Raw genomic sequence first — 14,912 nt, 5'->3', positions numbered from 1 at the left:
GCCAGCACTTGGACTTTGAACTTCTTTCCTATCTGGACAATCAGATCAGCAGATTTGAAAGCTGGTTATCACAGATTCAGACACATTTTGGAAGAAGGTGGCTTTTGCTAAAGTTCCATCCTATGTAGCATTTCAGACTTCGTGATGTCAAAGGCTACGTGAGTGTGACGTTACCCAAGACAGGCAGAGCAGGTCCAGTGTGGGTTTCATTGGTTTAGTACTGTAGAGTAATCATGTTTGGGTGCTTGAACGTAACATGAACAAAGCCAACCAGCTGAGGTATTGATCTGCCTCTTCTTGCCACCCTTTCTTAGTGCCTGGCAAGCCGGAACGTATGAAACTTCTCAGCAAAATTTACAGGGAAAGACTGGGCTGTTGCTCCTCTTTTTAACTGGGGAGCTGAGCAGAGAAGCCACCCCTGCAGTTACCCAGACTGTCTGTGGAAAATACAAGACTTGATCCAGGTCCCAAGTCCCAGGCCAGTGTCCTGTCTATGAAATCCTCTGGCAGTATTTATTCTGTTAAGGAAATGTGGAGGAAAGCTGTTCTAACAGGAGGTAAAACTGGAAACCCTTTTTTGAAAACCCATTCTGACAGCTGGCATTTCAGTTTTTCCAGCAACAGGGTGTGAGGATCGGGAGAAAAATAGTGGAGTTTTTGAGAAAAGAGCAGAACAGGCTCATTAGATATTCTGGTGGATACCTCTGTTTTGTACCTGTCATTTTAAATTATTTTCTTGCTTTACTTTGTGTTTACGTTGTAGGTGCTGTCTTCAGGGCAGTGTTATTTGTCATAACGCTGTGATAGAGAAGGGTGCAGACATCAAAGACTGTTTGATTGGAAGCGATCAGAGGCTGGAAACCAAAGGTAAGTAGAGGACCTGTATTTACAGTGCATTTGTAATAATTTTCAGAATTTCTTCCTCAAGATTTTACTCCTGCTTCTTCATGAAGTGCCAGTAAACCGTGGTAGTTCTACAGTGTGGTGTCCTATAATACTAGGATTTGTTTTTCATGGAAAGTACAGCTTCTTGGCATAAGAATAGTTCAGGGACTTGCTCCTCTGAAGTTGGCAGAAAAACTCTGTTGTTGTTGTTATAAAGAACAAGATTGGGTGCTGAGACAGTCTTTTCCCAGAGACCACAATTAGGTCAGCCTGAAGTTGTCCTCAGCAGAAGGAGCCATTATTTTGACTAGTAATCTTTGTCAGTGTCAGGGGTGATGCAGTCAAATTATTGATCATGCAGACATCCTTCTCTTTGTAGATGCTACCAACCCACGGTGCCAGCGTGCTCCCATTCACCTTGCTCCAAGCAAAAGCTCGAGGTGGATTATCGTACTAGGAGCTGCTTTGCTCAGTACTATATACAAGGGCAGCTACCTTCAGATCTGCTTTACTGCTATGAAATCCTATTTTTGGGCTTCAGAGAGGTTACAACTACATGGCCCTCATTTGGGCAAAGTTAAGCCATCCAGTAGAAGTGTGCATGGTGAGGGCTCGGTGGTAACCGCCTGAGTGGAACTGTTGATTTCCTGCCCTAAGAGATAATGGGCAGGAAATGGCTGTCTCAGTGACTGCATCCCAAGCAGAGGGCTTTTTAATGAATATTTATAGTTGGGGTTTGGCAGATCCCTGCTCTAGGGTGTGGACCGAGGACAAAAGTGAGTTCCTTTGCAGGCTCCATGTGAAGTTATTTAGTCAGATCAGGATTTGTTTGCTGGCTTTGTCTTTATGGGTGGATTCCCAGTTGTAAGTGTCCTGATACAGAGCAGGATTTGCACTTAACATAGTATAGCATAACCTATTGTCAGCTATGCATATGGACAAATTTTCCTTTAAATTGAAACTAAAAGTAAAAAAGACTCATGAAAACAAAGTATTGATCTTGCAGTCACAGGTCTCCGATACTGCAGGAAACACCCAGTGAGTGTTTTGTGCACTGTGCACTTGGTCCCTGCATGCCAGAGTCTGTGCCTGCTCATGGCTTTGCCCGTCACATCAGTCTGAATCAGTGGCCCTTGCAGGGTTCATTGCCCCCCTATCACTGAAGATCTGCGCTATTCGTGATGTCCTTCCCTGAGCATAGAATCATAGAATCATTTAGGTTGGAAAAGACCTTTAAGATCATCGAGTCCAACTGTTTAACCTAGCACTGCCAAGTCCACCACTAAACCACGTCCCTAAGTGCCACATCTACACGTCTGCATGAATCACTAGGAGAACTGAATCAGGTCACGTTTGGCTGTTAACCTGCAGCATGAACTATAAGGAGGTGGGGTGTAGATTTAGCTAATATTTTAGGAACTAGGAATATGTTTGATTTCTTTAGTAGATTATATCAAACAGAAATATCACCCTTTGACCTCGCTGACATCTGCTTCAGTAGTCTCTTACAGGGTTCAGATCCTAGTCTGGTTGATTTTAGTATGGAACCCGTTCTTTCTTCTTGATTGTCCTTGTCATCCTTGTCTGAGTATTTCTCAGGGTCTGTAGATGTATTTGCAGGGAGAGTAATGGAGCTGTAACCTGTGGTTCATTTGCCTATTCTTGTAGAGTCTACTGCTCACCTCTCCAAAGCTTAAACCCACTTCTTAATGAGTCTGTGGGCCCTCTAGTTAAACTGTTCAGAAACGTATGATTGATGTTAGCAAAGACACATTCAGGTAGATTATGAATACACCATTATGCTGAGCAAGAAAAAATAATAAAGCCTCAGTTCATTTCCCTGCCTCAGTTTCCTAACCATTTTGGAATTTCTTTAGGCTGGGGGTCAGGTTCTCTTCAGTGGTCTGGGATCTGTCTGTGAAGTTCATGACTTATTTCCTGAACTGTGGAGTCTTTCCAGCCCAGCATGTCTCTTCTGACCTTGGCTGGTCCCGTAGTAAACTGGCCCCTCTCTTTTTTGCTGTGAAAGCATGCCATGACTTCCTTTCCCCTGCCCAAGACTTCCTGTATCTTGTGCCAAGCTTTTGGTGTGGCCCTGTAAGTCTGCTTCCATATTCCCCCTTTCATCAACGCTTTGGCTGTGTTGTTCTGTTTGGTAACTTTTCCTTCTTCAGACTCAAGCTTCCATGGCCAGGTTAGAAAAAAAACTAGTTCTCTTGGGTTGAAGCCACCTTTTGTTGCAAGCTGATCACACTTCAGCAGACGTAAGTGGTAGCAGCTGGCTCTTGACCCTAGTCTGGGAGTTACATGCTAGAAACCTCCTCAGCAAAGCTGCATACACCTTCCCAGAAACATTAAAAAAAATACAGCAGTCCCTTATTCCAAAGCATCAGCCAGGATTCATCAAAGGTAGAAATATCCCTGAATCATCCTACACAGCCCCAAGCAAATCCCACAGTTGACTTTGCTGCATAACTGGCTGTGTGCTCCCTGCTCTGCTAGATGAGTCCTGGCCACGCTGCCCAGGCAGCTCAGGGTACAAGAGCTCTTTGAGCCAGTGGTGCACTGACCTCCTTTCATAAAATGAACTCCAGTCTCATGCAAGGAGGATGGCAGGAGAACAGCTACCACAAATGATAGACAAACGTAACTCAAACCAGCTCTCATCCTTTTCCTTCTGCGGAATAATATGGGCATATTTAGGGTGGTCCAAATGGTACAGCTGGGAGTAATGGGATTGAATTAAACACAATTTAGGTTGGCTATCTGGAACATTTTCCTAACGATGTGGTCTGGTAGGCTGTGGGATAATCTCCCTGGGGACATGGTGGGAGACCTCATCACTTAATAATGGGCTTGGCAAAGCTCTGGACACCTAAATAGAGGGAACACTCCAACACTGGTTACTGGGGTAGATCAGATGCAGCCTAGTACTTTCAAACTGAAAAGAAAGTTAGGGACACAGGAGGGGGCAGGTAACTGTCAGCAATGATGTCCCAGTCCTGTGTTGACTTCAGCCTTATCACAGCACTGGCCAGAGATGGTACTTTTAAGTGCCTCTGTTAAAGTCAAGGTATGGAGCTTTATTAAACTTCTGAATTTGCAAGCCATGCCTCCTGAGAGCCATACTGTTCTCTTCCTACTGCTTTTATTACCATGCTTAGGAAGCATCCACTTCCCTTCCTCTTTGATACTTTAATTTAAGGAATTTGCTAGCAGAGAATTAACAGATGGGCTTTGTGAAAGCTACCTCACGCAGGTAGCAGTTTGAAAAACATGTTGGTACCTAAGAAAAAGGAGGTAATTATTAAAGGGATAGGAAATGGCAGGCAGCAGTTCTGAAAGAACTTAATTGCACAGAGCATTCAATCACTGTTTTGAAGACAGTTATTAGGATCATGCTCCAGCCTTTTTGATGAACCTATTTTTAAAGAGGAGCTCAAAAGCAGCATGCAGTTATTGAAGCAGGACTAGAGAGAGGGAGTGCTGGTGATGGGCCAGTCGAGGAGTCAGATGAGCCCCAGAGTCAGTGACTACTCCCAAAGGAGTCTCTAGGCCAGATTCAGCAGGGAGTACATTATACATCTGGTATAGGTTAGCCAGGAAGAGGCATACACAGTAAAGCGGCCTAACCTTTCTTCAAAGCAACACCAAGAACAGAGATGGTAAAGACACACACATAGGACAGAACTAGCAAAATTGAGATAAAACTCACCACCTTATCCCTTGCCTTCATCTCTGTTGACATTGGGGCAAGGATGTTTTATGTGCATTGGGAATTATGTTGTTTGGGGACAGCTTGAATCATTGCACACCCAAAAAGAGCGTTACATCAGGATGCTGATGTAATCTTAGCTTGGTATCCTGGTACATATTTAGTAGTAGCAGTACCTTCATGATCAGACTGTAGATTAAAACTTCACTGTGCTTGTTCCTGTGCAGTTTTTATGCCACCTTATATTTTTATTTTCCTTGGTGCCCTGACACAGTCAACACCCAGAATGAGGACTGCTAGCTGAATGCGGGGGTTTTCCATATTCCTCATTTTCCTATCTTTTTTCAGTTTGTGTCTGAAACCTTAATTACTGTACACTATGGAAGAGACAAGGTCCTTCCTTCCTATGGCTTTTCTGCAACGTTTGTCATCTTAATGCTTCACAAGTGTTAACAACCTCATTTTTGCCTCCTGCAGTATGAACATGGTTGGTTTTTCCTCCTGTTTCACAGAGATCTGAGAGACAGGGAGATTCCAATCATGTGCCCATTCATTTGGACTGGCCAGCTTAAGTGCTGAAGTTGCATGTTACATGTGGCATTTCCTAGCTATTACAGACTTGACATTTTAGCCTTAGCATTTCCTTTGTAAATGTTGGGAGGGAAGGTTCAGTCCACTGAAAAAAAATGAGTTTTACTATATGGGATGATGCTGGCCCTTGCATGGATCATTAGCAGTGTCAGAAACTTGAACTCCATTGTACAGCTTTCTGCTGCTTCAGCTGATGGGAACTGATAGTAGTGGGTCATCTTCCTTAAGGGGAGCTGGATCTGCAATGGGACAAGAGAAACTCTTTGCCAGGAGGTTTCACGGATGCCCATGGGTGTCAGCAGCCCTGAGATCCACTCCTGGTGCTGGGAGCAGAAGGCTGTAGTTACTATAGGCTTTACTGCACCTGCCCCCAGCATCAGCCATTGGGCCCCAACTACATCACCTGTGTCCTACCTGATCCTGATTCCTGCTTCACAGCTCCCCGCTATGGCTTTGTCCCAGGACCAGACTCATACCATTCCTAGCCTTCTCTTTGGTTTTTTCCTCTAGTCTTTCTCTCATGGAGATTCTTGTTCTTCTCTCTTACTTGGTTATTCCCAGACACCCACCTGACTCCTTCTCTGGTGTGACCGTAGCTGCTATTTCCAGTCCCCTTGCCTAACAGTCCCATGCTCCATTTCCCATCTGGCACTCACTACCTGACTGCTTTGAGTCAGACTGCATCCCCTTCCGTACTGCCGTCATGCCCAGGCAGGATCATCCGGGGCACAGGAGGGAAACAGTTCTGTGTGGAGTGCTGCACTGGTCCATAGAGCAGGGATACAAGCATGGAGGAAGCCCTGCCTTCCTCCTGCGCTTCCATGGTTGAGAATGCTTACTGCAGACAGAGTCTCTGGAGCTTTTAGCTGCCCTCCTGAGAACATGTGCAAACTGAGATTTTTTTTTCCAGAGGCTTATCACATAGCCAAAACTGTGTGGTTTCTCACAAGAACAGAAAAAGGCACATATCCAGTAAGGACTGGCTCCCATTTCCAATCATTTTCCAAGTCCTGTTCCAAGCCTGGAGTGCTACGACTTCTCAATGAAACAGAGTAAGATTGTTTTATTTTAATGAGGGCCAAAGAGCACATTTTTCTCTAAAGTCATCCTCTGAAGGCAGGTACAGTTTATGAAACCTCCACATATGAATGGGTGACTGCTTGTGAGGATGCTTTGCCCCAGCCAAGATTTAGCAGGATAGGGACAGGAAGGAACTGAGGGACTTTCTGATGCTCTTGCTGCATTCAAGTAGGGGCGAGCATCTGCTCTTGCAAGATGCTGAGTACCTCCTGGTGAAGCCTTCAGGAACTGAAAACACTTAGCACGACACAAGGTCGGGATCAGAAAGCATGCTGCAGTGCAGATGGGAGTTACGAAAGCTCACGAAGAACAGACACAGACTAAACAGTGAACACATGTATATTGTGCACTGGGGTGCAAGATGAGCTGGAGATGATGTAGGAATGGTGCAAATTCACAGCACAACGGAGAGGTCCACATGATTTATTCCCTGAAGTAGTTTAACTACTGAGTGTCCCTGACAAAGATATTAGTTCTCAGGTAAAACAGGCATGTCTTAAATAGTTGTCATTTTTGTTTCAGTGACTATGCAGTGACTACATTTCTAACTGATCCTAATAAGCCTCTTTTCCAAGTTGTATAAAAATGGTTTATGAGTTCTGGCCTTAGCAGTGGCATGAAACTTCCCTAGAATATCCCATCCAGCGATGCTTTGTCCTCCCCTCTGCCACTGGGGACTGTCACACTTGTGCATACTGTCATTCCCGGCCAGGGAAGTTCAGGCTTCCTCAGTGAGTGGGTTCAATGAGCTGCCACATTCGCAGCATGTTGATTGTGAAGTCTACCCATAAGGCAGCAGTTTGTAACCTTGTAGAAATATTTTTACATGCTCCACGCAGAGAAAATAACCACTTGTGCTCTGCTAGAGCTCAGCCACGTGAAAGAGCCAGGAAGAACACCTCAATGGATGCTGAGAAAGGAACGTCTACTTGTATCCAGTGCAGCAGGCAACAGTGTCCAGGCAACTATGGCATCTCTGCCATCTTAGCAGGAAGTGTGGACAGAGTCTTTCAGACTGATGTTTCTGAGATCCCTGCTTGCATTTGCTGTGAGGTGGTGATACCCCATGGGAGCACATCAATCTGTACAATCCAGTCCCTTTCTTAAACACTTTGCTAGGACTCTGCCCCAAGTACTAGGACTCCAAATGTGTGTCACCCTCCCCAAGGAACTTGCTATCTTATGCACATCCCCAGTTCTTGGTCTCCTTTTCCCTTGACTAACCTTTCTCCTAAGACCCTGACTGATGACTTTCCTATACACCTCTTTCCAGTTCCTTCACTCCCCCGAGCCATCTGCTTCAAGCCACAGTAAATTCATCTCTCTTCAGGCACTGAATTCAGTGTTGCCTTTACCTTTATGCTTCGAAGACATGTCTATTCCCCAGATGGGTTTGAGGGCGAAGGGGCCAATACTGGTTGAACTACGAGAAAAGCCTCAGCTGAACCAGGTGAGCACCGGCACTGTGCACTGGTGGTTGCTGGGAATAGGTGTGAGGCAGGAGTGAGACCTACACTGCCCACCCGTTCGGTGGGCTGGAGACCCCAGCTGTGGGCTGGAGCTGATCTGCCTGAAGCTACCACCAGCCCCATTCCCTGTGCCCCTGGGGTGAGTTGCACATCCCACCCCTGGGAGCAGCTGGGGCACCCAGCTCCTGGGGAGCATCGCTCCAGGGACCCGCAGGCTCGGCTGACGGCTGCATAGCGGGGCTGATGTGGCACTTGGGAGGAATCTGCGAGACATTCCTGGCCTTTGGGGCCACAGCGTGGTCACCCCTGATCTCCAGCAATCGCCTAAGTAAAGGGTGGCTGGGGAGAGAGCAGGCCTTGACTGGAAAGCCCCGCTGCTCTGTAAACACAAACAAATCAGCCCCCATCACCTGCTTCCCTTCTTTATCCCTACATGTAATTTAAAACACCCTCCAGCCTCCCAAAGTCAAGCTTCAGCTGCTTCCCATCCCCTTAAGCCCCTTTAGTTCCTCTTCCCCCCCCCCAACCTGGCTGCTTTTCCAGGGCCAACCATCACTGCAGAGACAAGTTGCTCTTCTCTCCCACTCTCTGATCCTTTCTGTCCTGGGTGAATGTGGTAGGAACCACCCACAGCGTGTTTTCGTGCATGCGTTTGTGCAGCCACCCCTCCCCCCCGCCTAGTTTTTTAAGTTAAACTATCTCTTGCTTTAAAGAGAGCAAATACACAGCAGTGGCTTTCATCACTGCTGTATAATAGAGCAGTAATTCTGTGCCAGGGACTGTTTTCTATTTTATTTTAAAGGGTTTATAAAACAGTGTATGTAATTGAGTGAGTAAACTGAACGTTTTCTGGAGCCCCTGAGGGCTGGAACTTCGTGGTGGTCCTGGGCCTAGGCCCTAACCCTTTTTTTTTCCTCTCTCTTTTTTTTTTCCTCCCTTTCCCCTCCTTCCCCTCCTCCTTTACAACCCAGCGTTGCCACCAGCAGCAGCAGCAGCAATCTGTCTGGGGCTAATTGAGCAAACAACAAGGAGATGCTTTCACATGGCTTTTAAAGGAATGCTCCGGCATCCCCTTTCTGTGAGCAGTGAGCAGCTTGGCAGGAACCTGCCAGGAAGGCTGGGGAGCGCTGGGTCCCCGGCCTGCTGGTGGGGTTTGTGCTGGGCTGCACAGTCATTTCCGCCCCTCTGTTTATTTGCATTACAATTTGTTTTTAGCCAAGCACCAAAAGCTGCCCAGCTCCCCAGCTCTCTAGCTTGCCTTGCCTTGTGCGTGTGTTTTTAAGGGGCTAGTGTGCAGTATGTGTAAACAAATGTCTTCCAAAGCAGGAACGCATATATAACGAGTGACAGGTTTTTGATTTACACTTGGTAAAGTCTCCGTGGACGCGCGGTTCAAGCACCCAGGCTGACTTTGGGCTGGGCTGCGTCAGCAAGTTGAAGCAAAGTGCTAATCAGGAGGTTGAATGTGTTGATCAGCTCTGGATTTCCTTAGCACCAGATGCTCCCAATCTGAGAAGATCTAGTTGAACATGATTTAAGGTTGCAGAGTCCAACTCTAAGGCTTTCTGAAAGTCCTTTCTCTAATCCCTCTTCATTCTCTGTGGGCTGAATGCATCTGTAACCCTGCCAGTGTCAGATAAAAGGCAGCCTGGTAAGAAATCCCTAATGGGGAGCTGGGGAAGGAGAAGGGAGCTGAACAGCTAAGCATGTGAGGTACTTCCCCCTCCTCCCCCAGAGTTTCAGGCAGAGTTTCTGCATGAGCTGAGCTTGCTGGTACCAGCCAGAGCCACTGGCAACTGGCAGCCGCGGCTGATAATGAAACGCTATCCGCAGCTCTGCTCTCTGGCACACACAGTGGAGTCTGAATTCCCTTCCCTCTGCAAGGAGGGCTTTGGGAAGGGAAGAGGGAAGCAGGGTGAATCCTTATCTGCCTATCGCATCCCCTCGGGGTGTGGAATCGGGCTTTGTTTCTAGCAAAACCATTCCCTTTATCGCTTAAAAATTTTCTTGCGGATTTGAGGCAGGCACATTCATGTGTTTTCTTTTAGCCTGTACAAGGAGAAGTGAGTTTGGTGATTTCATGTGAGTCTCTGAGGTAGCAGTGACATACTGGGCAGGCTTCGGGGAATCTGGGCCACACCAATCAAGGAGGAGATGAAACAGACAGAGGAATGGGAGACGAGGGAATGCGTGCGCTGATATCCCGTGTGGCTTTGGCTACTTCAACTCTCTAAACTCACTGCTGCCTTAGTTTCCCCATCTGTGAAATGGGAATGCTCTTATTTGCCCACTCCTGAAAAGCATTTTGAACTCATCAGGTGTAAAATGCAAGACAGCATAAGGCATCTACAAGCATGTCAGTGCAAAATACAAATAGTTGGTACCACCTCTGCAACAAAGTATGTGACAGGACCCATCCCAGCTCTGCACATTTAGGACAGTGCAGGATGCTGTCTGAAATGAAGCATGAAGTTCCTTATTAAAAAGTATTGCTACAGATAACCTATATATAGAACCATAAATTGACATGGCTCTTTATAAGCCTAGATGAAGGCATGTTTAATCTGCAGAGGCATAACGTAATTACTCTCACTGGATGGTAGCCAGGGTCTTATTCACATCATAGAAATCAACATGATAGGTAGTCTGCTTGGAGGAGGTTCAGGAATGGAGTCACAGGAGTTGCTACAGGGCCTGTTTGAGATATATTGGGAAAGTTGTTGGGGGTGAGGAATGTTATAGCAAGAAGTGCTGCAGGTTGGATTTGAGGTACCTTGGCAAAGCTGTGTGGGGTCCAGGACGGGAGGAGAGAGGCGCTGAGGGCTGGACTTGGGGCTATTGGCAGAACTGTGCTGGAGAGGTTGTGTGGTGCTACCTACATCACACTTGCACCTGGCACTTGTAACAGTCAGTCCCTCATTTTCCTGAGCACTGCATCCACCTCTGCTCGTCCTGCCCAAAGTGCTGGAGGTTGGGCTCCGCATTCCAACTTCTAGCTCCAAGATGTTAGCATGAGGCTCCAGGATTAATTATCAGTTGTCGCTAAGTACCCTAAGCAATGAACTAAATGACTTGATCTGATGCTGAAGGTGAGAAGCAGTTCCTTGGTCTCCTATTTTTGCCTCCATGAAGGGTCTCTGAAAGGCAGTTGCGTGGCTAACCCAACTCTGTCACCCAGGCTGAGGAGACAGCAGGATCCATATGGCTGTGGGGTCGGGCTTGTAGTGGGAAATTATCTTGCCACAGTCCAAAACTCCTTGAAGTTTATAGAGCAGGTTTTGATCAAACATTTTCTGGAGCAATGGTTTGCATGGTGCAAAGGTAATGTCTTGAATTTTAAATGAAGAGAAGCATGGTGTTGGCCCGGCCAGTTTGGGGATTGCCAGGAATTTCTTCATTTAGCCAAAGGTGGCATGTTTGTTGTTTTGCAGCAGTCTTGCAAAATCCACTCCCCTGAGGGGAGGAGTTTTAGGTGGGTAAATAAAACACAACTCATTATTTCCATCATCCTTGGCTATCCACCCCCACTGCTGTGTAAGGTGTGGGAGACAAGAGCCTCCATCAGTGGATTGCAGCACCTCACAGGCCTTGATGCTTTATCCCAGGCTCCAGAGCCAATTGTTATTCCTAGTGTGCAGAAGGGGAGATGGAGAGCCTAGGGGCATGGGTCGAACCACCTGAGCTCCACCTGAATAGGTGTCCAGCTCCCAGAGAGCAATTTAAATTCACTGCCTCCCCCCACGGTACCCTGAGGACACCCACTTTGAGCACACCAGCTTTGTGTCACACTCTGAGGCCACATGCTTGGGGTTTTTAGGCACTGGGCTTTCAGTTGCGTTTTTTTTATTATTTTGGCTTTAGATCACATTTTTGCAGTCCTTCCCTGACAAGCTGCTTTTGCATTTTAAAGGGAAGGCTCATTCAGTACAGTGCCTTAACAGTGCTGGGGCAGGGACTGGCACGTTAATGTGTCCACTGGGGCTGTGCAGAGCTCCTGGAAACAGGCAAAGGAGTGACCTCGTAGAAATTGCACCTCCAACAAATTAGCTCCACAGGAGTCTGAGGAGGGCTGTCCACTGTTATCCTCAGAGATGATAACTCTGCTCAGAGACCTTGCTTCACGTGGATACTTTTGGAGAGGCTCCATCCAGAGCTCAATCCAGAAGGGAGAAGTCAGGTTTAAATTAAAAAAAAAAAAAGCCCTTCTTTTTAAGCTGCCAGGGTTGAGTAGGGATTGCTGAGAGGATCTCACGCTGCCTCTGTGATGGCCCCCAAGTGCTGAGCAGCCCTTCTCCTCCCCAGCCTCCGTGCAGTTTGAGGGCACACAGGGCTCTTTAGGACCAGGGTGGATTACTGATCTTTAATGTTATGTCAGATCTCCATGTTGGATGCTGATGGTTCTTTGCCTCAACCTAGGTGTACACCTGTCAGTAGCAGCTGTGACTTCCATCGGGCCTCTCTTGTTTAGTAGTGACACATACATGTGAAAACTCTCATTAGAGAAACCTCCTGATGTTTAGTCAGTTGTTTAGGCTTTTGCCGTGTGTGTGGGATGCTGTCGGAGAGACGCTGGAGTCCAAAGAAAGGCAGCAAATCCGTGTTTGAGTTCCCCAGAATCTGCTTTTCTCATTTGTTTTAAAGTTGCAGATTTGAAAAATGCAAGGTCTGAAGCACTGCTGCAAAACTCAATTCCTCTTCTTTTCCTCCCTCTCTCTTTTCAGCCAAACATGTTAATGAAGTCATTGTGGGCACCGAACAGCTGATGGAGATATAACCCGAGTAGGTTTTAAAGATGATTTTATGGAAGCCAGCAGCAGAACCAGATGTTCAAGCATCGTAAGATCATCCGTACAGATCAGTACTGGCACGGTTTATGCTGTCATTGCTCCTTTCCCGTTCAGCTTTATATTTATGTCTTAATAAAGAAGTATTTACAGAGCGGTGTGTCCGTCAGCCCCTCCCCCCTCATTGGGATGCACGCGGGTTTGTGCAGGGTAATATCGGTTCCTGCACGCCCGGTGAACGCACTGTACTTTTCCAGCAGAAGGGAGAGCGGGGACCACACAGACTGTGCCCACTCCAAAGAATGACTTAGCTGCCCTCCCTGCGATGTAAACCACATCGCTGCAGTCCTGCACCACCGTCCCCGAGCCTGGGAGAAACCGCTCGGGGGATGCTGCTTGTGCATCTCATCAACACAGCAGGCGGGCAGCGAAACACAGTGGTAATGCGGGCTGCTCTTTGCAGCCCGGCAGCTTCACCAGCCTCCTCCTTTTCTCTCTCTCTCAGGATGCTGCCCCATAAGCACAGACGCATTTAAGCTGCACTTCTTCTCTTCTGTAATGCAGTTGAGGAGTTTGGCACCCATTTCCACCAGGGCTGAGTTTGGTCCGTTACTTTGAAATCCTGCCCAAAAGCGAGTATGTGAGAGGGCTGGAGGGATGGGGGAGTGTGGCGGGGAAGTGGGGCATAAGCAGTGGGTATTCTCTGCCTTATTTTGATGGTTTTTTTGCTTGTCGGTCTGCTGTTCCTAATCCCAGACAAGAGTTCCCTCCCCACATCTAGATGATCTGTGGATGACTGCACCTACGTCGTTGAGATGAGTCGAGTGCGCTAATGTGAAACGCGTAGCCTTGTGGTCAGGGGTTGTGCCAGGATTGTAAAGCACCTGGATGGGATTGAAACACAAGCTGTTCTTTAACGTTTATAAATTGGACACAAGTTCCTACCTAAAAGCTGTTTATTAGAATCTAGTAGGATTCAACGGGACATTTATCTGCCCCTGGCAGTTTGACATCCAGAGGTGCTTACAGCAACTGGCTGGGATGATATTTCATTAACTGAAGCGATAAATTTTAAATGTGAGTTTCATGGGCACCAGTGTCCCCCGAGGAAAATTACCGTTTCCTAGCTAATTTGACAGGAGACAGATTATAATCCAGACATTCCCTGAGTTTCACAAACAAAATCCCTCCTCTAAAGGACCAGATTGGAACAGAAAGTATGGGTAAAGGATGAGCTTCAAGGCCTTTGACAAGCTGCAGAAAGAAGAAACGCGCTGCAGTTCAGCTCCGGCTTTGTGCTAGAGGTTTTGCCTTGCGTATGTGCGCAAACATGTTCCTAAGGTACGAAGCCTTTTTCATCCAAGGATCGCAGAGGCTTTACAAAGGTTAATTAAAGAGAGTTCTTGTCTCTGTGTGCGGCAAGGGCGCGAGGCATCCATTTTGGGTGTGTAGAAACAGAAGCAAAGCGGAGCATAATTACCTGGCTTTGCATTTTACCAGAAGGCTGTGGCAAAGCTGAGAGGTCCGCAGGGACTTTGACTCCCTGTCCTTTTGCTTAAACACAAAGCCTTCTCCCTCTCCGTTTTTAGGATACTTCTTGACTTCTGAAAAGTCCACATCCCCTTACTTAACAGCTACAGCTTTACCTCCTTGTGCCTTAATTATATGTTAAAGTCTCAGTCCTTTTGTTTAGCTAATTTAAGAAGAGGGTGGGGGGCTCTTTACTGTGTCGGTTAGAATTTAGCATTAATTTAGTGTTCTCTGACACTTGAAAACCTGGCCGGGATTTGAGGCGTTTTCTTTTCCTTTTTGCCTTTTACGACCTGCAGGTGTTTGGTGTGAGATAAAAGTAGATCCCAAAGTGAGATTTCACAGCACAAATTATCAAAGTGAAGATTCACTCTTGATGTAGTCTACGTGTGTGGCAGTAATTATGAAAAATAATTCGGGATAATAGGGCCTTCAGGAATCCCAAGGCGGGCACTGGGAGGTTAACCCTTCCTCATCTAACCTGGTCTCCACGCCACTGTCATCATCAGGTGAGCAGATGATGGGTTGAGTCAGGCAACTTAACAAACCAAGTGATAAACGTTATGGTCTTCAAGAAAATCGGGGAGGTGACCAAGGAAATGAAGTTTTGTTCCCAAGTAGCTTTGGATGTGACTGTTTGGTCCTAGATCATACAGACCTTCAGGAAGGTGTTACTGGTACGGGCTGCTTACCAGCTTTGAGGAACAGCTCACCTCTCAGATAACAAGTAAGTCTCCTCACTTTGCTGCTCTGTCACACCCAGGCAGCTGAGCATTACAGCCCGTGTCCATCACGATGCCTTTAGCACCGAGGTGGTTCTTTGTAGGCAACATTTCTCTGAAAAGGTTGAACTTCCCG

At 46.9% G+C, this 14,912-nt stretch overlaps 1 protein-coding gene across 1 annotated transcript in view; it reads left to right on the top strand.

Annotated features, from left to right (window-relative positions):
- EIF2B3 (eukaryotic translation initiation factor 2B subunit gamma) overlaps positions 1 to 12,678 on the top strand; it is a 104,423-nt gene extending 91,745 nt beyond the window's left edge. Inside the window, exons 11-12 of the mRNA XM_075039306.1 lie at positions 764 to 867; positions 12,462 to 12,678. Of these exons, the coding sequence (XP_074895407.1) occupies positions 764 to 867; positions 12,462 to 12,514 (157 nt within the window). The 3' untranslated portion in view covers positions 12,515 to 12,678. The remainder of the gene's footprint in view (positions 1 to 763; positions 868 to 12,461) is intronic.
- The last annotated feature ends 2,234 nt before the right edge of the window (positions 12,679 to 14,912 follow it).

This window comes from Buteo buteo, chromosome 10 (genome assembly GCF_964188355.1).
Source record: "Buteo buteo chromosome 10, bButBut1.hap1.1, whole genome shotgun sequence".
Classification (NCBI taxonomy): domain Eukaryota; kingdom Metazoa; phylum Chordata; class Aves; order Accipitriformes; family Accipitridae; genus Buteo; species Buteo buteo.
The sequence above is the reverse complement of the archived record's forward strand: the minus strand, read 5'-3'. Positions and strand labels throughout refer to the sequence as shown.